General features: G+C 41.5%; 1 protein-coding gene across 2 annotated transcripts in view; it reads right to left on the bottom strand.

The window, feature by feature from the left end:
* Positions 1–4,428: 4,428 nt before the first annotated feature.
* crppa (CDP-L-ribitol pyrophosphorylase A) overlaps positions 4,429–23,377 on the bottom strand; it is a 42,234-nt gene continuing 23,285 nt past the window's right edge. For both annotated transcript variants that reach the window (XM_034873568.1, XM_034873567.1), the window contains 2 exons: positions 23,040–23,171; positions 4,429–4,549 (listed from right to left, as the gene is read on the bottom strand). In XM_034873568.1, the coding sequence (XP_034729459.1) occupies positions 4,445–4,549; positions 23,040–23,171 (237 nt within the window). In that variant the 3' untranslated portion in view covers positions 4,429–4,444. The remainder of the gene's footprint in view (positions 4,550–23,039; positions 23,172–23,377) is intronic.

Here is a 23,377-nt window from a genome sequence, read left to right on the forward strand (position 1 = left end):
CCTGTGACAATTACATAATCCGGAAGACGCCTGCGGTCACCTGTACGAACGCTCAACACAAAGTTTAATGTTTCAGAATACTCATTAGCCTGTGCTTCATCAGAAACGGAACATTACAAAGTGCAGTTTTGTAATTTAACTCCCGCTTTACATTACAGAGGAAACATATTGCACATTTTACTCTCTGACAGCTGCAATCAGTAGCTATTCTTCAAATAAAGAATTTACGTTCAACAGAAGATGAATGCTGCTGTTGTTGGTGCATTTTGGGCATTATCTAAATTAGATTTTAACCAAAACTAAAAAAGCAGAGCCAAACCCAAGAAGCTTTCTTAGTAGATATATATATATATATATAGATAGGTGTATAGTCCAAGTGTTTCACAGGTCAGGTAAAATGAATGGCTGGAGCACACTGGCAGCATGGACGATCTGGCCAGGAGTGGCACACAGCTGCCTCTCTGTCTTTATGTAACGAGGCTGATTGAGGTAATGAGGGTTAGCTGTGCAGACAGGTGAGCAGCCAGGTGAATGACTGGAAAAAGTCCAGTCTTGTTTCCTAAAAGCATCTCAAAAATCCCCTTTATCAACTTTCTTAAGCTTAAGAAGTATATCTTAAGCCTAGAGCGCAAACATTTGAAGAAAAAAAAGCTGTGAAATAATGTTTTTGACAAAATGTTTATGAGAGACTCAAACACCAATCCCATTTTACATGTCATGTAATGAGGAAATGCCTGTTTTACTTGATAAATGTCTTAAATAAGGTAAGCAGTTAAGACATGTTAGAAATAAATTGTCTGTCAATGGACTCATTTTATTGTGGACTTAACTTAAAAGATTTAAAATTTAAAAATGTTAGATAAGCTTCTGAAAAGAGTAAAAATAATTGGAGTTTAAAAACATCTCCGCATTAAACACTCCATCTCCATCTTTGTCCACATAGCCGGTGTCGGGTTGCAGGAGAAGCAGCTCCAGCAGGGGACCCCAAACTTCCCTTTCCCCAACCACATAAACCAGCTCCGACTGGGGGATCCCGAGGCGTTCCCAGGCCAGGTTGGAGATAAACTCTCTCCACCTAGTCCTGGGTCTTCCCCAAGGCCCCCTCCCAGCCGGACATGCCTGGAACACCTCCCTAGGGAGGCTCCCAGGAGGCATCCTTACCAGATGCCCGAACCACCTCAACTGGCTCCATTCAAGTTCCCCACGGATGACTGAGCTTCTCATCCTATCTCTAAGGGAGACGCCAGCCCCCCTCCTGGGGAAACCCATTTCAGCTGCTTGTACCCTGGATCTCGTTTTTTAGGTCATGACCTAGCCTTCATGATCATAGGTGAGGGTAGGAACCAAAACTGACCGGTAGATCGAGAGCTTTGCCTTCTGGCTCAGCTCTTGTTTCGTCACAACGGTACGATAGCTTGAACGTAATACCGCACATGCTGCGCAGATTCTCCGACCAATCTCCCGCTCCATTGTTCCTCAAAGTGCTCCTTCCACCGCCCTATTACCTCCTTAGTTAAGGTCAAGAGCAGTTCTCCAGGTCTTCTCTGAACTTCTTCCACACCCGCTGCTTTGCCTCTTCCGTGGCAGAGGCTGCAGCCCTTCGGGCCCTTGCAGCTGCCTCCGGAGTCCTCTGGGATAACACATCCTGGAAAGACTCCTTTAGTCGGACGGCTTCCCTGACCACCGGTGTCCAACACGGTGTTGGTGGGTTACCGCCCTTTGAGGCACCTAAAACCACAGCTACCCGCTGCAGCTTCAGCAATGGAAACTTTTAACATTGTCCACTCCGGTTCAATGTCCCCAGCCTCCACAGGGATGCACAAAAAGCTGATCAGGGAGGTCGTTCCTCCCAAGCACGCCTTTCCGTGTATCTACATCATTGCCCACCTCTGCGTTGGAGTCCCCTTATGGAGAACCCAATATAGGACTTCATTCAAGGTCTCAATGAAGGCTGAATACTCCAAAATTTTGTTTGGTGCATATACACAAACAAGAGTGAAAATTCCCCCCGCCCCACAACCCGCAGGCTCCCGTCCACCGGGGTAAGCTCCAACGTAGCGGCGCTCTGCCGTGGGCTTGTGAGCATCCCCACACCAGCCCGCTGCCTCACACCCAGGGCAACTCCGGAGAAGAAAAATGTCCAACCCCCTATCTAGGAGTATGGTTCCAGAACTGAGACTGTGCGTAGAGGTAAGCCCCACCAGATCCAACATGTAGAATAAAGCTCAAGTAGCAGCACGTAACTCGACCTGTCTGACTGACATTTCTTCTTGGATGTCCACACACCATCTGAACTAATCACTCAATGAAATCCTGACTGTTTGCTGTGCTGGCTCCCAAATGGTGTAATGAGCTCCTTATTGACATCTGGATGGCCGAAAGCGTACGTTTCTTCTGCCGAAGGCTAAAGACGCATCTCTTCCAAGTACACTTTGAATAAACATGAAGAGAGAAAAAAAAAGTAAAAGAAAAAAAAAGAATCCTTGAAAATGCACTTTGACATTTCTCTTTGTAGTGTTGCTCATTTAAAGCTAATGTATTTGAACTTACTACTTGTTGTCTGGAGTTTGCACCTTCAGGGTTGAAAGCACTTAATTGGAAGTCACTTTGGATAACAGCGTCAGCTAAATGACATGTAATGTAATGTAATGTAATGTAATGTAATGTAGCTCCACCTCCTGCACAAATTCTGGCTCCTTCCCCCACACAGAGGTGACATTCCACGTCCGCAGAGCCAGCTTCTGACACACATCTACCCAGGAGACATCACAGGGTCGGGTGGCATAAGAGCTGCTTCACTAAGGGCTTCACTGATGCGTGAGGTCGCAGACAGACAACCAGATCTGCAATTATATATTAGTCACCTTTTTTTTTTTTTTATAATCGATTTCGGTGGTCTAATCTGGGACTTTAGGGTCAATAGTCAGATCAGAATATTTTTGAATATTATTTTCTTGTACTGTAGAGTCTGAAAAACAAAAACTTTGTTATACCATGTTGGTTTTAAATGAGCAGTTTTAATGAAGTACAAAAATAAAAGCACCCTCTTATTACATATTAGTGTTTCAGTCATGAGCAGCTTTATCTCGTGATAAAAGCAGTGGTTATGATTACAGTAGTTTTACTGATATCAACAGCGCTCCAAATGCTTCTCAATCACTCCACTAGCTTGCTTTGTACAGGTTGCATTCAATCTTAATGTGACCTATACAAAGCTAATTTATCCTTTGCTAATTAACCCCTCTGTGTATATTATGCATGATTGTATGTTTATTGCAGTGTGCGTGGCTGTGTCTCCAAAGCATGAAAGTTCGACATCCATTAAAAAAAAGCCAACATACAAACAAATCAAAACAAAAAAGAACAAAAAAAACACGGAGCAGCTTTAAAATGTGTTCAGTCGAAATTTTTAAATATAAATACCTAATAAAACTCTTCATAGGTGACTTGGTTGGACATGTGGGGAGGTTTTTGTAAATAATGTGGACGTAAGTTTTTCTTTCATTTTTCAATTGTGCATCCTGCAAAAAAAACACTGGCCAATGTACCATCCAAACACATTTTTGGAATAGACTGACTGAATCAAGTAGAAAGTAGCTTAATCTTTCACTGCCACAACCAAAATGTCTGACGACATTATAGTAAGGATTACTAAGGAGGTTGACCTTTCTGGTAAAGGGTAAGATCCTTTTATAAAATATTAAAACATCTTCAAAATTGCATTTGATAAATCCACCTGACTCCATGAAAATATACAGTAATTTTAGCATCGTAAAATACACTTCATTCAAAGTTGAAAGAAATAAAATAAGACTATGAAAAGCCGTTTTGAATCGTCTTTCCACTTTTCCAACAATCACATCTCTAGTTTTGGGTGAAGTAAACACATAGTTTACCGATTAATATGTGAAAACATGTTGGCTTTGTAAACACTAAAAGTATTGCTTTTTTAAAATGGAGTCTGGTGGGTTTAGCGCTAGCGACTTCAGAGCTGTTTCTGGTTAAACACAAAGGTCTCAGAAACGTCTGTCTCTGAAGGGATCCTTTCCATAATGTTGTCAGACACTTAGAATATTAATCTGATTCTGTCAGTGGCCAAAGCAAGCACTTTTGTGAAGTTAAATACAAGTTGAACAATTGTCCTATTAACTTACATTGTAGCTTGTATCGCCGCTGCCGACTGCAGCGATCTCGCTTAATACTGGACCAATGTCAAATATTATTGTTCCCATCAGTCACTTAGAGACAAGAACATAGGAAAATAGGGTCCAGGTTGGAAAAAGGGTACAGTGCTGCTCATGAGTGGTGGAATCCCTGCTTAAGTTGACTAAAACTTATTATTTAAAAAATAAGGAAAAATCCAACCTTTAAGGACACCAATTTCTTCTGTGAATGAATAATGCATTGTAATAAAAAAAAAGTGGGTTTTGGTTTCTGCTTCCCTTCATGCTTGCAGAAGCTGTCCCACCAGGGCGGGGCTCCTCTCCCGGATCAGGGCGGACGTGATCTCGGCGACCCTCAACACTGACCTCTCCCATCGGTCAGTGTCCTGAGAAAGAGAGAGAGAGAGAGAGAGAGAGAGAGAGAGAGAGAGATAGAGGTGATTTATCAGGGCCGACACTCGTTAAGTCAGCTCAATATTAGAAGAGCCTACGATAACAAACTAAGACATCCACACACAGATTCACATTTGTTCGCGTTTACCTTCCCTCCCACTAGTCACGACACCGTCTGAGTCATCAGAATGTTTGTGCACCAGCTCGATTGCCAGTAGCATCCAGCTAGCGTTAACAACCAGTTCTAACTAAAGTAAGTTCTACCAAAAGTAATCCACGTTGTAATAAGCAAGGAACAGGCCTGTTGGGAACGAGTTACACCACTGATGGTTTACTTTGAACTTTTAATGTAATAAAAGTAGCATTACCACAGTGTTGCTACATGTAAAACATCATGCATATAAACTTTTACTTAAGTACAAGTACAAGCATTCGCACATAAATACAGTTAAAGTACCAAAAGTCAAATTAACTCGCAGAATGGCCCATTTCAGAATAATTCATTTAATAATATAATGCATTGTGTTCATCACTTTATTGTTGCAGCTGGAAAAGTTTCCAAATTTAGCACCAGCTGCCATTTTCTTTACAAATGACAACACTAGTAAAACTATCCTGGATTCTGATGTTGCCACAAAGATGCTCCTGATGAGAGAAAAGTCCTGAGCCATTCGGCTGTGAGGTCAAACACACTGAGTTCACCACATGCTATTTGATTGTTAGAATCACGGAATCTGGTGGCGGATCTTTCGTGACTCCCATGTCTCTCTATGTTGAAATCAACAGACTGGAGCAATTTTCCGAAGGAGGGGAAAGAAAAAAACTTTCTTTTTCCACAAATTTGTGTTAATGTCGAGTCCTCTGAAGCTTGTGAACCAATAAGGCCTACTTTGAGATTTATGGTGCATGATATTGGACAGAACTACGCTCAACCACACGTAGGACAAAAGGAGACCATACATTCTCTCATCCACTCGGTCTGTTTCTTTTATGGGCAAACTCCATTGTTGTGGTTGTTTTGCTTTCGTAATTCCTCTCTTCTGTATCTCTTTCTTCTTCTTTTTTTCTCTCTGCAGACTGCCTGCACAATGCACTTTTAATGGTTTTCACTCCCCTGACTCCGTTCCTTAGGCTACAGCGACTCCCTACTTTGATTTAGTTTCTTGATGAGGCCTTAGAACGACCCGTTTTCCATCTTTCAAAGGCTCTGCAGTTCAAGGAGCTTTACTTATTTTACTTGTTCCTCACATAGATTTATGCTTCATGCTCTACCTGGACCTTTTCATAAATGGATTGTGGACTTTAATAAGGCTTTTGACAAAGCTTTTGATGTAGCAGCATGCATGCGGTAAAAATTATAAAAGGTTTTCATTTTCTTGCATCTTTTAAGCATTCAGTGAACACAAAACCAGGGTGTATAACCACAGAGAAGAGAGCTGAGAAAGATCTGGGATAGATTTTAGTTCATGCAACGAGCAAAGAGTTTCACATACATTAGTTTTGCACTCAAATACCTAAAACATTGTTTGCTAAGCCCCACCCCCTTACTGTTGTTACGTCAAGCTTTTAGTTCTTCCACGGCCCATAATGCAGTTAACGTGGCGGGTTTACAATCAAAATTTATAGTAATTTTTGAATTTGCACCTATAATTATTTAAGTACGGCAAGTCTATTTCTTTTTTTTTTAAAGAATTTTATGGGGCATTTCCGCCTTTTATAGATAGGACTACTCAGAAATAATAGGGGAGAGAGAGGGGAAAGACATGCAGTAAACCGTCACAGGTCAGACTCGAACCCTGGACCTTCTGCTCTACCAACTGAGCTAACCGGCCACACGGCAAGTCTATTTTGATGCAGGAAGACTGTGAATGCTTTGACCGTGGATGTTTTCAACAGACAGTTTGGGGAATCATTTTATGTCCGTCCCCGTCAAGCTTCTTTTCAGCCATGTCGCTGTGCTCTCAGATCTCTGCAATACACCGTTTTCTCAGCCGTCAGTTTGGTGATGTCATAGCAGGAAAAGCACAGGTGTAACTAATGACATAAATGATGGCTCTGTTCAATTTGGGTATTCCAGTAAGCCATGACAGTGAGCCAGGATGGAGATGGATGGAGAACACCAGGGGCATAGAACAGCACCACCTAAATGGAATGAAGCCTGTATTACTTGGGCTTTTCCTGCAATGAGATGTCAAAATGTCTGCTGTGAAAAATGCCTTTAACTTTGGCGAGCACAATGTTATCAAAACAGACAAAAATGATGGCCAAGCCTACGAAAACTGAATCCATGCAGTAATAAATGGTAATTATCCTTAAACTTATCTTTTAACAGTCCTGGAACTGACTTATATTATTTTAACAGCCAATCTGACACTTTTTCTTCTGGGCCTAGAACCAATTTCATCAGCCAGCACTCAAAGGGCAAGTTTGCTTAGAGAGAAATAAAAACATTTAAGAGGGCTTTTCACAAAGCTTTTAATGTCTTAACATCCAAAGAGAAGAACATCAACATATATTTAAAATATAGCCTGCTAAAATGACAAAACAGCAATGATTTGTGATCTGGAACATCCTTTACAACATATCTTCAGATCTGGAATCCAATTGCATTTTGCATTACAACTGTGTGACAGCAGTTTAACACATTTGGAGCTGAGTGTTGGATCAACAGGAGAAAAATAAGCTTTCTCTGACTCTGTGCTTTCTCCGTCTTATAGCCGAGCTTCACCGGCCAGCTCCTAACAGCACGGTTTGTGCAGAAATTGGACGTGAATGTGACGAGGTGTGAGAGCGATGAGCATGGCATTGGGCCTGACCGTGGTTATTAGGAGCGAGAGACCCGGGATCCAGAACTCCCGAAGCACTCCTCCCTAATCAGAACCAGTGGAGGAGGAGTATGACATGGATTTTCCACACGAAAGCGACTGAAGGGGGAACTGGAGTACAGATCAGCGACTCCAGCCTCCTGATTGATTAAAGCAACGCGAAGGAATGAAAAGAGAAAATGATGGGATCAAAATATGATAGCTTTGAATGAGCTCCAGAGGCATTCTGTGTCCCCTTTTAGTATCTTTTCTTAACATGCTTTTAGAGCTAAAATTGGCCAAATCTTTGAAAAATCATGGCTTTTCTGTTGTTCTTTACAATGTACCCAAGTCATTGTTCCGCAGCTCAATCACTGGTACGAGGCGACAGGGGATGGGCCAGTACATCTGTAAGCAGTCACGCATGAGCACAACGTTGTCCACATATCCTCAGGAATCTGCATAGGCTCATCCATTGAAATAAAATGTATAATCAATGGTACTTCCTCGGGTTCATTCATGAGATTCGTCAGGTTGCTCTCTGTGAGAAATCAAAGTGTTTTAGTGAAATCTAATTGCATCTTTTCATTGTTTACACCATGCGCAATCAGATCAAAGCATTGCTCCGATTGGTATCTAAAAGCAATTACATCTTCACACGGAAAGTATTTCAGATGTTACATGTGTTCGGAGGAGCTAAAAGCCCACGGGTGATGATAAACGTGATGAGCACGATCGTCGGTCGATTACCACCCAAGTGCAATTGATGAGGACGATGGGAAAGTCACGAGATCGCCGCGTGTCTCGGGCATATTGAAGACGGCTACAGCCATCAAACCACAGCTAATGACTCTATTATAGAGGTCTGTTTTCTTATAGGCAGAACAAAAAAAACACTTCAGTTTGCACAAGAGAAAAATAAGAAAATGCAAAAAGCAAGTTGAGATCACCAAGGAGGATCAAAGTTTTAAGCCTGTCTAAGCCCTAGCGCTGAATTATTTCCACTCCAGATATGCGGCCTTTGAAATATGAATCACGCTTCATAAAACAGCATTATTAAATCAAGTAGTTGCTTGCACAGTGGAACACAAATACGACTTGAGTTCTTCATTGACTCGTGGCACAGCTTTAAGTAGTCACAACTGCCACTCAGGCTTTAAATGTGGTCGAGAAAAAAGCACGACAAAGGGGTAGAATTACCCAACAGCAAACAAACTCCAAGGCTTCGGAGATATTTGCATATCTAACTGCTTTCAGGCTGAAATCTATATGACTTCAGTGTGAGGAAGCAAGTGAACTGATTGATTGGCGCTCAGGAAAGAGTTGAGTCCAGTAAGTCTTGACAGACAAGAGCTGGTGCCTCTCCTGACCCGGGCTTTGCTGCTGTTGGCGGGCGCTCCGTTCAGCTCGGGTCTCCTCTGTCCACTGAGGACCGTCCCGGAGGAACGAAGCAGCTCTCTAATGAGCCGCCCGCTGGCTCATTGTTATGGGCACACAAACATCAATGAGAGGGAAGACATGTGTTGGGACACATGAGAGAGTATGCACGCATACGGAAGACAGACGGGGTAGACACTCGGGTGTTCAAATTCGTACATGTGCAACCTGGAATGTGATCCAGGAGGGATTTGCATGTCTCCAGATCATCATTATAAGCAGCACAGACTACTGTATGTCCTCCAGCGTTTTCCACTATGTCTGTCCCAGTGTCTCTTCCAGCAGATAATGGAAACGTAGAAACCAGTTAGCGAGCGCTCGAATATGAATATATTTTTTCGCTGTGGCAGCGCTGAGACAAACAGAGCTGGAGTGGGGTGTTTGGACAGACATGAGGTTAAGACCTAAAGCAGATGCATAACTAAGCCTTTAAAATGGAAACCACAAGCAGATTAATCTGATTGACATCATGACATTTGAGCTAATAGGCGCGCCTCACCTGTTTATAGTGTGGAATTAATCTCCATAGTTTCCAAAGACAGAAATGTCTTCATGTGCTAAAGTCTAAGTGAAGTCACAGGAGGGTATTTTATTTTGTTCTATTCTAAAAGTGCTCGTTTTTATGAGATTATCAGACATAAGGGAACATCACTTTCCACTTCATAATGATTGAATATCACAAATCCTTGCTTAAAGAATCTCCCAGCCAATCGTATCATCATTTATTCACATTAGTGGAAGGACTATCAACGGTAATATTAAATGGGAAAGCGACACATTTGTCTGAAACAACACTCCCCCCCCCCCCCACTGACAGCAGAGACTCTGCTACATCAATTACTGACGCATCCAATCCTCTAGTGGCCTAGAAGACATTTATATAGTTTCTCTTGACAGATTTTACATTTAAAAATAGAGACTGTTAGCAAACAATTTATGAACTGGTATCAAGGGGAAAATACCACTGGATACAAGTCATAGTTGGAGACATGTCTGGGGACTTTAAAGGTTCTTTACGGGAGATTTTTTTATTTTTTACTTTGTGGACCAGGAACCTAGATTATAGTCCAAGATACAAGTCACACTGTAAAATGCAGTGACAGCATCATTTTAATACCTAAACAATGCGATATATAATCATTTGACTGGGCGGTAACTGAAAGCAAAATGCTCTCAATCACTCCCATGTGTATGGATGCACAAACACATGCATCAGCCTTGTTATTGCAGACTGCGACCACACGTTTTTTCGAATGGAACTTCAGTCATTAGCTTCTATTTTTGCTTACTGTTTAAAGGGAGGATTTTGACAAGCCGTGAGGCGACAGGTCTTTGAAACACAGAGCAAAGGAAGAACGGGGGAGGAAAGCATCAACGGACCACACAATATGCAATCCCCAAACTCGCTCTACTCTTAAATGCCACAGATGCAATCAACCTTTCCATCTGAGAGGAGCGGGCAGCAGCACTTCTGCCACACAAGAAGAGCCTGCTTTGAAGCTTAAAGGTTTCAGGCAATTAGGACCTTTAACGGTGACAATTTGTATGCCTCTGTCATTTTCCTGAGATCCCCAGCCTCAAGGACCGCTGCTGCCGCTACTGAAGGCTTCCGCTTCTGTTCTCTTCATAAAATGCCAAGAGTGCTGGGTCTTAATTGAAAAACAGCTTATGGAAAAGCTTGGCGCAGAGCCCGAGCCAAGGGACCTGGAAAGAGTTGTTAGAGTCACACCAGCTACCACAACCAATTTGGCCAAGAACATTTAGAAAGATGTTATGGCCTCTTTTACGGCCTGTGACATGAAGGTGCAATCCTAAGAGTTTCAGCATCCACTTGAGGGCAGTACCATTACTAGCAATAGACAGCATTCTCCACTCTGGGAGTCTGTAAAGCTAAACCCACCTAACATGTACTTCACTGAGCAATAATCTGACTTCTGCCCTTTAATAGATAAAGTGATTTCTTGGAAAAAACTCTCCCTAAATGACCTGCTAGTAGAATCCCAGTGACACAATACTGCTAAGAACACCCCGCGCTTTGGTCTGAGAGAGGATAGTGTTTCAGGGCTTCTGACAGCTCGTCCCTGAGTGGCTATTGTGGTCCTGCTGCCCTCATGCGTATCTTTGAAGACAGGCAGTAGCTTGGGGCTAAACTGCGAGGAGAGAAGAGGGTAACAGGTCCAATTACTGGCCAGTCCAAAAGTATTGCATTGCATTTATATTGGTATTGCATTTAAATCTTTAACTCCTGAGCATCTAATTTCCCCCTTTTTATTTCCCCTTTAGCAGCTCTAAGGTTTGGGATTAGTTATTCCACTCTCTCTGACAGTATCATATAGATTACTTTTTTTTTTTTTTTTTTACAGCTTTTCATCAAAGGAAATATTCAAACCCAAGACTCCAAGTTTTTATGGCTGGAAATATTCGAGATGTCTTGTGCATCATTTTGTACACATTTTTGCCCAAATTCAGTCTGACATGTTTGGAATCGTTGGAAACGTTTTCAGCTAAAATTTTAAATAAAGCGCTCTGTGGGTTTGAATAAAATTTGGCTGCACAGCATGAGTTTGTAATGATGAGCCACCAGCAGGTTGATGTGATGAAAAAGGTGAAGATTTGTGAAGAAAGAGTATTGCAGCTTTCCTATTTATTTATTTCTAGTGTCGGGGGGATTTTTGGCGGTTCAGGTCCATTCAAGAAAGAAGTAATATAGTAAGAACATACAGACAGAGGGAAGAACAAAATTAAAACGTTTCTTTAAAGTATTAAGTACTCATTGAAAAGAAGTGATAAAGTTAAATTTTGTGGCTTAGTGAAAACCTTTATTTCTAGTTTGGAGACTCATTAAGTCACGTGATACAATGAAGACTGGTGTAAAGGTACTTTAATTAATTGGTTAAAGTATGAATTCAAAAAAGGCAAAACACTACCGGTAAAATGACATATTTGGTATCGTTTGTAATATTTTGGTAGTTTTGTAAAGACGGAGGTACTGGTGTGCAAAGAGTCGGATTGAAAAAGTAGCTGCGACTATATACAGTATATCCCCAGATATCACAAGTAATAATACACATTTTGAAGAGCAGAGTTAAAGCGTAGCTTTTTAGCTGCTCGGTGGAAACTTTTATTGGCAATGTTTGAAATGTTCATGCTTTCAGTACTGTCATAGTCCAAAGAGAAGAAAGAAAGAAAAAAAAAAACTTAGTTCCAGTCCTTTTTATATACACTGTGCTCACCTGGAAAGTTCAGCCATTAATATAAAAATGAGCTTGGATCCCAGCTAAAAGACCGAGAGCTGACGCTGACAGAAACATGAGCATTACTTCGTACTTCTGGGAACGTGTTTTATTGAATTTCTGCGAGGTATTTAGTGTCATTGCCTGAATGTCTGTAATTTAGATACCCGTGTTGTTCCCACTCTGCCTCACTTCATCTGAAAGGGATTATAATGTAGGAAAGTGAATGTGTCTGTATCCTACCCTACTTTTGTGAGTTCCCCTTAGACTTTCCAGCCATAGAAAAAAGCAAACTTTTGTGTTGATAACTGCTTTTCAGACTCCTTTGAGAGAACAATTGCTGCCACACAACTCTTTCACGGTACACTGGTAAAGATCTTTCAACACGGGTTTCCAAAATATCCTGTCTAGGGGCGTTAAATGGGCAAACAGAGCAGTTTGTTAGTCACGTCTAATGCATGACTTCTCTTTCTGCTCTTCAGAGAAGGCAAACCCTGCTAAGAATGGGACATCGAGGGGGTCTGTATTTCCACTGAATCCCACCTCACTAAGAACTTTTTCAAACAAGCTTAGGTGAGAGACGACTTTGTTTGAATTTAACTCACCGAAAGACATCCCTCAAAACAGTAAGCAGAACAATGGCTCTTTAGTTGAGGAGGTATGAAGGCATGGGTGGGATTTATGAACTGGGACATACCAAATCCCACATGCGGTGAGAGAGAGGCCCAAAAGCACACACACACCCCCCCTCTATGGATGCCTCATTTACTTATCACACTGTATCATTTACACCAAACCAAGGGAAGCCAAGCAGTCTATATCCAAGGCCATCTGAGGTCAGGTGCAGGTGCAGGGATATTTCACAAAACAAGACATTTATTACAAGCTGAGTTTTCAGCAACGCACATCCTGGCCAAGGCTTAGTGCCCTCACTTCCATCCTCAATACCGTACAAGCACGAGATTGTAATCGCAGTAGGCCGTGAGCCAAACATACAAACATAGGTGCTACACTGCGTTTTTGTGCTGCTGTCAAAATATCGGTGTACCGCAGACTAAACATCAGGGGGATCAGGCCGGCAGTGTGACTTGACAGATGTAGTGTGGGAACAAGAAGGGACCGCTATGAGAAACTGTAAAGGATAATCATTTTCACATGACACTTCATGGCTGTGAGATTCATTTGAGGACATTAAATACAGAACCAAATTTAGGTTCTTGCACTTCTTGAATCCTACATTGAAATCTGGTTATTTATAACTGTATAAACTCCAAGTTGGGGTTTCCATTAGAGCAGGAAATTAGATTTTGGCATTGGGGCCCAAATCCTAAAACTTACCAGCCGTTTGACCTGAAGACAACTTGGTTGGTCATTAACTCCACTAAAGTTATGTTGTCAGTCTGTTTCAGTTCTGTTCCCAAAATGTTGTGGAAGGTTCGGCCATGAGCCAACAAACAACAGCTGGATTTATGGTTGTGTGCTAAGGGCCTTCAGCATAGCTAGAGCGTCTACGTGTGCAGGCTCTGAGGTTCCATTGCAGCTGATGTTTACCTCTTCAATTTATTACTACATGTCAAGGCAACAAGAACCACAGAGATACCACATGCAGAACTGTTTTTCTGTTTTCTTTTTTCTGCTGCTCCTGGATTGATTGTTGAGAGTGAAGATAACATTCAGGACGTTCCAGAAAGCTATAAGTTATCTTTCCCTTTTGAGTAGCACACATCTAACAAAGACATTGCCAATGCGAAACAGATACAGTAAGACATGGCCCCATCACGTATAATACATCCATCTAGTGTTGCAAAGGTCATGTCATTGGTTGAAATCCAGCGATGAACTATAAATCAAAGTTATCTACTGCGGTCTAACTTGCACAACTGCAGGATGCTTGCGAGATCATTTGAGAATCGCGGGATAACATCGCACAAAAATCCATCTTGTCAAGCTTCAAGTAATGTGTTTGTTTCCGGTCAATCAGCATCCTGTCAGGAGCTACTGGCAGCTATATCCATGGTGTAGGTGTGTAGGTGTGTGACAACACGGAGAGGCAACTGTTAGTTCATAACTACTGCTGCAATAGCATCAGTTATATCAGAACTGTATTTCTTCATTACCAATTTAAGTTTTGGTTTGTAACCTTTGGACCCTGCAAATTTCCTATAATCACATTTAGTGAGTTCCAAATAATTTTGGTGTGGCACATATAAATTACCGTTTGATGGCACATTCACATTTCAAGTGTGAATGTGATTGACATACCATGCAATAATAATAAGACTAACAATACTGTAAATACATTAAACTATTTATTGTCTTTACTTCTATTTATTTGTTTGTTTATCGTTAGTGTCTTGTACTTTTTCCCCAATCCCTTGCTGCAAGAGTGTGAATTTCCCCGTTGTGGGATTAATAAAAGGACTTGGAATCCTGAATCCATACTGCAAAATGTGATGTCACTTGACAGCCTATAGGTGGATCTACAGCAACATGACAGAATTAACTAGCCATAACTCTGACCATGGCTCTGAATGATGTGAAATCTTGTACAAATCATACTTATTGTCACGTCGTAATTGAAATGTTGGTTTATATTGGCTGCCGGACTGTGGTGGAGAAGAGGATTGTGTTTTCCGACTCGTTGGGGTGTTTCCCCACGGAGTTTGTGTTTACGTTTTTAACAAATGAACTGTCAACTGAGTGGCAATGACGTCTCGACGCTGCACCGACTGACGAATGCTGAGGACGCCGAGCAGGAGGACGCCAGGTAGGCCGCAAACCATCACCTTCAGTCGCGCAGTTAAGCGGTTAGTTTCTAGCTTTTAAATGCTCAAGCAAAACCTAGCTCTGTTGTAATCCTATATGAAGTAATTAAGTTTTCCCAGGGTTAGATATGCCGTTAGTTATTTATAATGACAAATGAATAATTCTGATAATGAATATTTAAAAATTAAAATATAAAAAAGAATGGTCAACCATGTTATGGGCATTGGCGTTGCATAGTTTGTCCACCAGAGGTCATTCTCCTTTGTTTGTGCTTTTGTTAAGTTTCATATGTTTTTGTTTTTATACATTTTAATTATCAAAACTTTAATACATTTTGATGTTCCTTTGTTCTGTTGTGATAATAAAACAAATTATCATCACACTATTTTAGTGAGAACTCATAAATAACTACAAATAACTAATGCTAGGGAAATCTGTTTGTTTTGTTAAACGTTTCTGGATATCGGCCGATATATCGGAATATCAGATTTTTTAATGACAAAATAATTGTATCGGCCTTAAAAAATCCTTTATCGGTCGGGCTCTAGTAGATAATACAGATTTCTTTTATTAAATGCCAAAGTGACGGGAGGAGCGGATAAATTTACCAGCCTTAGCTTAAGTTTTATCAGAATTTTGGGGCATCTGGTGGTGTTTTCCCAGGTCTAAATACACTGGGTGCTACTTTCCACCACACCCAACCAGACGAGCATGTGTCCCAAAAAGTCCCTGCAAATAAAAGCACAGGCAGAGCAGGAAGGTGAGCACCGCAAAAACAATCTTTGATGAGGCCTGCTAAATGAAAGCATAATCCCCGCAGAGCTGTGCTCACCCACGACATAACTGAAGAGCTGCAGGAAAACTCAAACCAGGACTACTGTGGGTGGCCAGAAACAGCTCAAAACCAAGTGGCAAAACAAACATACACGCATATTTGCCCTTACACTGAGTGATTGAATGTTTACAAACTAATTGTGAAGAGCTGTCTTACATTAATCCGCCATAAGAACATACCGTCTGTTTGTAACACTAATTCTCTCTTGGAATGTCACTTCCAAATTGTCTGTGAGAGCCAGCGTTGTGTCATATCAGACAAACAGCGCGCTCGCTGGTCTTTTTAATCTAAGAAATCAAAGCTGAGTAAACACCGCTTTGGTACGTCTAATTCCTTCAGCCAAACTCAAGCGGTCAAATTTCACACATACCAACACACATCTGGAGTGCTCTCCGCATGGAAGATCAAGCTTGATATCCTGCACATGTTGCCGCAGTGCGAGTCTCTCCCAAGGCTCTGACCCTAACACTCTACAAATACATCACTAAGAAGGGGGGCAATCCCCGGGCTTCTGTCTTTATGGAGATGTCAGGATTCCACAGAAGAGAGCCAAGTTCTCTCATCCACATTTCCAGGGGGATAGTAGATAAAGTTTAAAGACATAATTGTCAGAACAAAGATGAGTACTTCGCCAAACAGCGGGGGAAAAACTGTGTGAAGGGACAGGGTGGATGTTGGACATTAAGTGTAGCGGATCACCGGGAAGACTCGCCAAATCTGTCAGCCCGCCCAGCAATGTTGTTGGAGAAACCAAAAACAGCCATGGCCACGTCATTTGTTATCTCTGCTGCTTTCTGCAATGTTTTGAATTAACTTATCAAACATTTGTTCTGTTAAGAGTTTTTCCTCCTTTCTCCTCAGCTGTCAATCGGCCTAAATCAGTCAAAAAGTCTAATGCATGCAATTTTAGTAATCACGTGTCTAGTAATAAAAATAACTCTTTTTTTAGACACTGGAATTGTAATATTCTCTCAGAGAGCGCATTAAAGGTCCTGACTTATTCATCGTAGGACAATGCGAGAGAGAGTTTGCTGAGACGGCAGCCATCCCTGATCTCCCTTAACCCCTCGCCCCAGTGCGAACACAAAGGCGTCACAAGAGCCTCAGCTTGTGCAAGGTTTCACCTGTGTGCCACGTTGGACCTGAACAGAATAAGCTTCATATAATGCCCAACAGTTTGAGAGAAATTGTGGACAAAGACCTCTGGAGAAATCATTTTCCCTTGGCACTTCATTTAGAAAATTCTCCAGGAGTGTGTAATTCCTTTTAAGGGAATTAACTAAAGGACCCGATTTCAGTTAGGGAACTTTGCAGGGAAACCTGATTGTTTATGACTTTTTAAACTCTGGCATCACTTTAAGACTCTTTTAGCTATGCTGGCTCGGGCTATAGGTTCGGTTCAACACTTTGGTTCAAACTAGAACCTCCCAACAACTACAGTATTCCATGGATTGCTATGAAATGTTGTACATACTGTACATTCACGGTTCCTAAAGGAGGAATCCTACTGACTTCAGTGATTCGCGGACTTCATGGAGCGTCACCAGCAAGTCAAAGTTTTCACTTAAACAGTGAAATATCTCTACATCTACAACCAGGTCTGGCACATTATATAGTAGAGGCATTTGTGGTTCATGACTTTGGTCATTCCATGACTTTTATTTTAGTGCCACCATTAGTTTGACATTTGTGATTCTGAGTTAAATGTCTCAAAAACAAGACTATGGATTTGTATGATATTTCATGGCCCCCTCAAGATTAGTTGTAATAACTTTGATAAGCCCTTAACATCTCTTCTAGGACCATCAGGTCGAAATTTAAAGGCGTTCAATACTTTGGTTTATGATCAGATATCTCTGCAGAACTGACATTTCCATTGAACGCACCAGTACTTAGTAGATTTGAGAGTTAGTATTAGCATGCCCAGATGGTGAACATTGTCCAATGTAAACCTGCTTTACATCAGTATGTTGTCAATATTGTCATTGTGAGCATGTTAGCATCCTGATGTTTCATTTACAGCCTCAGAGGCTAGTGTAGCTTTCAACTCTTTGTCTGATCATTCTTTAATCAGAGGTTCCCTGACTTTTTGACTTGCAAGGCCTTAAAATGAATCAAGTCAGATGAATCCGATAAACTTAAAGTTAAACCCTCCCGCCCCTGATTTATTTGACGACTCATTTTTTCCGCAAAGGACAACTGGATTAGCCTGAGAAAAGCAGCGAGTGTGCTCAAACCACAGAGGCGACAGTCTTCCCTGATCTCCCTTGACCCCTGGCGAGGGTACAACTCCACGAGTGTCACAGCAAGAGCTTTGCTGAGTCGTGTTCGGTTTCCCCTGTCTGTCTTTCGGTCCTAGATATGAACAGGTAAAGCAGAAAAGACCTATAGAGTCTTCTCCTTTTCTCTCCCCCCCCTACCCTCCCTGCTCTCCTTTCTCTCTCTCTCTCTTTTCTTCCCAGCCGGCTAATCTGTTCTCAGGTTTAGGATTCCCGGTCCGGGCTCTTTGAGCAGGAGGAAATATGGGGTTGGGTAAACATCAGGGTTCTCACTGCAGGGATTACAACACCCATATATCACCGTGACAACTCCCTTTTCAGCGGATGACAAGTCGCCAGGACCCTGTGCAAGGAGGGATCCAATGACACTTCCTATCGCCACTGCAGACACTGATAGCGCATACCGTCACCGTTTTCACAACATCGTGTCAGTTTATGTGGATCCTGTGTCTCCATATCCTCAGCCAACATCTTTAGGTTTGATGTTTTCACACATTATCGCACCTGATGTTTGGCTTGTGGGCATCTTCAGAAGTAACAACACTATTGGAAATAGGCTCAAGAGAAGCGCTTTGATCACGTCCTTTCAGAGAGACTGCTGTTCATTGTCCGTGACTCCATTTCACTCTCTCCTCTCGACGAGACAAAGTGGCACGCATGGCCACCCGCTGCTGGATACATTGGATGCTGGATCGATTCAGTGTTACTATGAATAATGTAAAACCAGTCAAAGCCTCGTTTTTGAGAATCCACTAATTGTTTATTTATTTTTAATCCAAAAAGACATCACTAAAAGGTCAATGACGTGGATCCTTTTCCCAAACTCTCTGGGACGAACACCATTGCATGTGCTCATGCATTTTAACTGTCAGAAGTTAAAATTCAATTAGCCAAATGGAGATAATTGGAATGGAAGTAATTCCTCAGAGTGATCCATAATGAGAGACAAAGGACGCTTAGATGTTTTTTACACTGGTGTGCAGTTCCAACATGGAATGTCAGAGCAGAGAATGAAATCATTTAGGCAGAAACAAAAAGGGACTCAGAGTTTATGGGGGACTATCTTTAACAAGACTTTGTATAAAAAACTTATTGATGTCATACCTTGTTTTACTGCCATTGGCAACTTGAAGCTATCATAAAATATGCAAACTTGGGTTTATAATTAAAATGTTCACTTAGTTTATAAGAACTGCAAACATCTGTGGTCTACAGCAGTTGCAATCAAAACTACATCATTTAGAGTCTTGCCTGACAAAGTCCACAACAACAGTATAGCTTTAGGACATGTATTACATTTTTATTCATAAAGTGTTTTTATTTATCAGCATCAGCATTTGAAGTATTAGTTTTGTGAGTAGTGATGATATTATGTCAATCACTGTTTACACCTAATCTCAGAAAGTGCAGAATACACAAAACATAATTTAAGTGAAACAAGATCCTATAAATTTGTATTGTGTTGTGGTTCATGCTTTTATATATAAACACATCATTTCACCTCTCTGCCCAGTTGGTGTTAGTTCAGCACACCTGCACGCAATATTTAGTCCCTGTGAGAGCATCGGTGGTGGGGAAACATCTGATTTCCACACAGTCAGACAAAGTAAAAGTATAGAAAAGTAACGCACACCAAGGGTTGAAATGAGGGGCTGATCACTGGCTTCTTATGCATGTCTCGATTTATTTGAACGACGTTTCGGCCCTCAGGCCTTCTTCAAATCAACAAATCAGATTTCATCAAATGATCAAATCTGATCAAAAACTAATTTGAGCGCCTGAGAGCCGTAACATCATCAGAATAAATACAGACATGCATATGGAGCCAGAGTGTGCTATTTTCTTATTTTCACGAGAAAGTAAAAGTGTCATTTAGCTATAACGATAAAATTTGAGTGCACCAAAGAGCCAACTGCATTGACAGTTGCGCTGCCCTGCCTCACGCTGCTCTCCGTTTCCATCACCCTTCTCTACTCCCACTAGTACACCATTCTGACTAGGGATGTAACGGTTTGAAAATGTAACCTCACGCTTATAGTGACCAAAATGATCACAGTTTTAGATATTATCGCGGTATTTTTAAAAGTGTGTTCAATGCCATTAACAGCAACTTCTTTCCTGCACTTTCTGCAGACAGGATAACCTTCAATCAGCTGTCCTTCAGTGATCTTATAATAACCTGTGTTCCCACACCGTGGTGATAATAATGATCTTTTAATTGTTATTGTCAACATTTTTACCGTGGTCTTCCATTACACCGGTAATTGTTACATCCCTAATTCTGGCGGTGTAATAACCTTTTGCAAAAATATCACGGTTTCATGGTATTGCTGTATTTAAAATGTATTATCTTTCCAAATGTCAGGGTAAAAGACAACATTTCTTCCGTTACACATAAGTTATTTTGTTTTTAAACACACTGGCAGGAAGACTAAACTAAACTGCAGCTTCTCTCCTTGACCACCCATTAAGAACAGCTCACATTTTAGGGACAGTGTGACAAATATTTTTGGAGGTTTTGAAACCTCGACTTTTTTGCCTAACTCCCACCTGTCAGTTTTGTGGTGAGGTCATTTTGATGTGCACTTATGTGTGGTACACACACATAGTTTAAAAGTAGTATTTGTCCATCTAAATGCAAGTTTGCAAGAAGGATTTTTTTTTTTAATTCATTCATTGTTTTGTGTTGCTTTGTGCACTTATGTGTGGTACACAATGAACTTAAAAAAAAAAATCCTTCTTGCAAACTTGCATTTAGATGGACAAATACTACTTTTAAACTATATATTGGAGCTAACATCTTAATAATATGAAATAAACGAATGTTTATTGATACAAAGTGAACTGTCAAAAGTCACAGGAAGAACACATGTTGAAAACAGCAGCATGACTAAATGGTTTCAGTGTTGTTCCCTTACAAGGATATTTTCAGACTTCCAAACAGTAAAAACTTCCCTTCGCAGGGAACAGAAAATGTAATCCAGGCTGTTATGTCGTGGAGAAACCACAACATGTCAGCCTTCATGTGACCAATCTGAATCTGAATCTTCCCTCTGGAATGTTGGAAATGTTGAATTCCCGTTCAATGATGCCAGAGTGGTGCCTGGTACTCCGATATATTGGCGCATATAATCCCAGTGCCATCTCAGATGTTTATGGCTTTCATAGGGCTGTTTGTCATGTTTTAATTAAAGCAAAACAAAAACTAAATAGGAGAAAAACTGCATTTTTAAGCAATCCGCACAGATTCAATCCCTCTTTCAACAATCAAACCGATTGCCTGAAAATGTTCACTATGTGTGCATTATTGCCTGCTCTCAGATTCTTTTTTTTTTTTTTTTTTTAAGGCAAAGAAGTAAAACAAGATTTGTGAACAATTTTTATATATACTGTACGGCTGACAGAGGAAGTGTTGGCAGGCATCTCCACAAGTATGAATAAGGCCATCTGGGAAGAATTATCCTCATTATAACAAAAAGCTAACAGTGATTTATACAAGGCTGTTTTCTGCTGTTCCACTATCTCATAACGATAAGCACTTTATCATGGTGAACCACGCATTATCTCCGTCCACTCCCTCCCCCATTTCTCTGTCGAAGCAGGATGACTAATTAACAGCATTAGTTCCATAATTCAGAGGAAGACCACGATGTCCAACATCCGATCAAACTCATGTGTGTGCCGGCAGCGTATTTCATGTCTCGCTATCAAGAATACAAAGCACCTCGTTTTAATTAGGCAAACACTGTAATGTCAAGGCCCGATGCGTGATGCTGAATCACTGACCACAGAAGACTAGGCCTCCTCCTTCAGCTCATTGTTCTCTTTTGCAGGAGTGAATAAAGCCGACCGGCTCAGGGCGCTGTACCAGACCTGCAGGAAGGCAAATCTCAATGTTTCGACTAATTTACTAACTAATTACCGGTCTAACGGTAAACCACGATAAAAATGTTGACGATAACAATTATTGTTTTCATTTAAAATATAATAATTATCAGGGTGGATTACCAAAGTGGCCAAAACTAGTTTTCCTCTGTAGGGTGGCAGGCTCAGCATTATAGGGTGAGGAGCTCAAACGTTGAAGGGAGCTCGTGGTAGAGCCGCTGCTACTCGGCTTTTTAAAGCAGCTAGTTGAGGTGGTCTGGGCATCTGATAAGGATGCCTCCTGGGCACCTCCCATTAAAAGTTTTCCGGGCATGTCCAACTAGTAAGAGGCCTTGGGGTAACCAAGAAACGCTGGACACATTATATACGTTGTCTGGTCCGGAAACACCTGGAGGATTCCCAGGAAAAGCCGGATATCGTTGCTTAGCCTGCTGCCCTTGTAACCCGGCCACGGATAAACGGGTGACAATGGATGGAGGCTCCTCCCCTCGCCTGAGGCACAAAGGCTTATACAATTGAATGATTGATCACACTTCTGCAGTCAGTTATGAACATAAATCATGATGGATGTCATATTTAAGGCCAACATCAGCATCACTATTCAGCATTCGTCTTCCGTTTACCCTGCACATCTGGCCCAAATGTTGTGATTTGACTTGACGGCTTTGGTAGCACGAATCCCAACAAAATTCTCACTGTGCTGAATAATTTTACTTTATATAATCCTATTATTACGGAGAGCAGTCAGTTATGGATTTCAGGTCAACCGCATCCATCCTGTATGACTCCAGTGCACACTTGGCGGGCCTCGCCGCGGATTCCCATGACACACAGCTAACTGTGGAGGTTGGACATACGCGTGTGGTGGTTGAGCTCCTTCAGACCTTAAGCACCTCTCCATCCTTATCATCCTTCTGGCATTCAGTGAAAACAATACTTCACAAGTGCGGCAGTAGGTAAAAAAGTTGATACCCTGCCCGCTTAATCACACTAGCGGGCACACATTTTTTCCGCTTGCACATTAAAAAAGACACACCCATCCGAGTGTGCACACACACTAACACATAAAGACAGCAACCTTGCCTGAAGCATAAAAGCGAGACAAGACATTGGAACAAGACACTTAAGAGACACTTCCCATTCTGTTGTGTTTGGCATGTCTGCAATATGAATTTACAGCACAGGAACTCTGAGCTCACTTTAGGAAGAAATAAATGAAAGACGAGGAAAGACTAAAAGCTTACCTTTGTCTGACCAAGCTGGATGCCATAGAGGAGAATATTCCGGGGCTTAGCTGCTGAGGCCAGGTCCATAATAGCTGCCGGTTCTACCCCTCTCCCGCTGACGGACAGCTCATCTGAACCGCTCAAATGCACCTATCAAAACAAAAGCCCAATCAGAAAAGACTTGCCTATAGAGAGGCTCTCTTACCAGAATAGCAATTATTCCCCTTGTTTGGAACAATAATAACTCATTGTTCAAGCAGTCATTTAAACATGTTGCAACTCAATAGGCATGTTTATTTAGGATGGTGTTCAGAGAAGCTCTGCTGTGCTGAGAGTCAACAGGTTGGGTGATGCAC

This window comes from Etheostoma cragini, chromosome 6 (assembly GCF_013103735.1).
Source record: "Etheostoma cragini isolate CJK2018 chromosome 6, CSU_Ecrag_1.0, whole genome shotgun sequence".
Taxonomy (NCBI): domain Eukaryota; kingdom Metazoa; phylum Chordata; class Actinopteri; order Perciformes; family Percidae; genus Etheostoma; species Etheostoma cragini.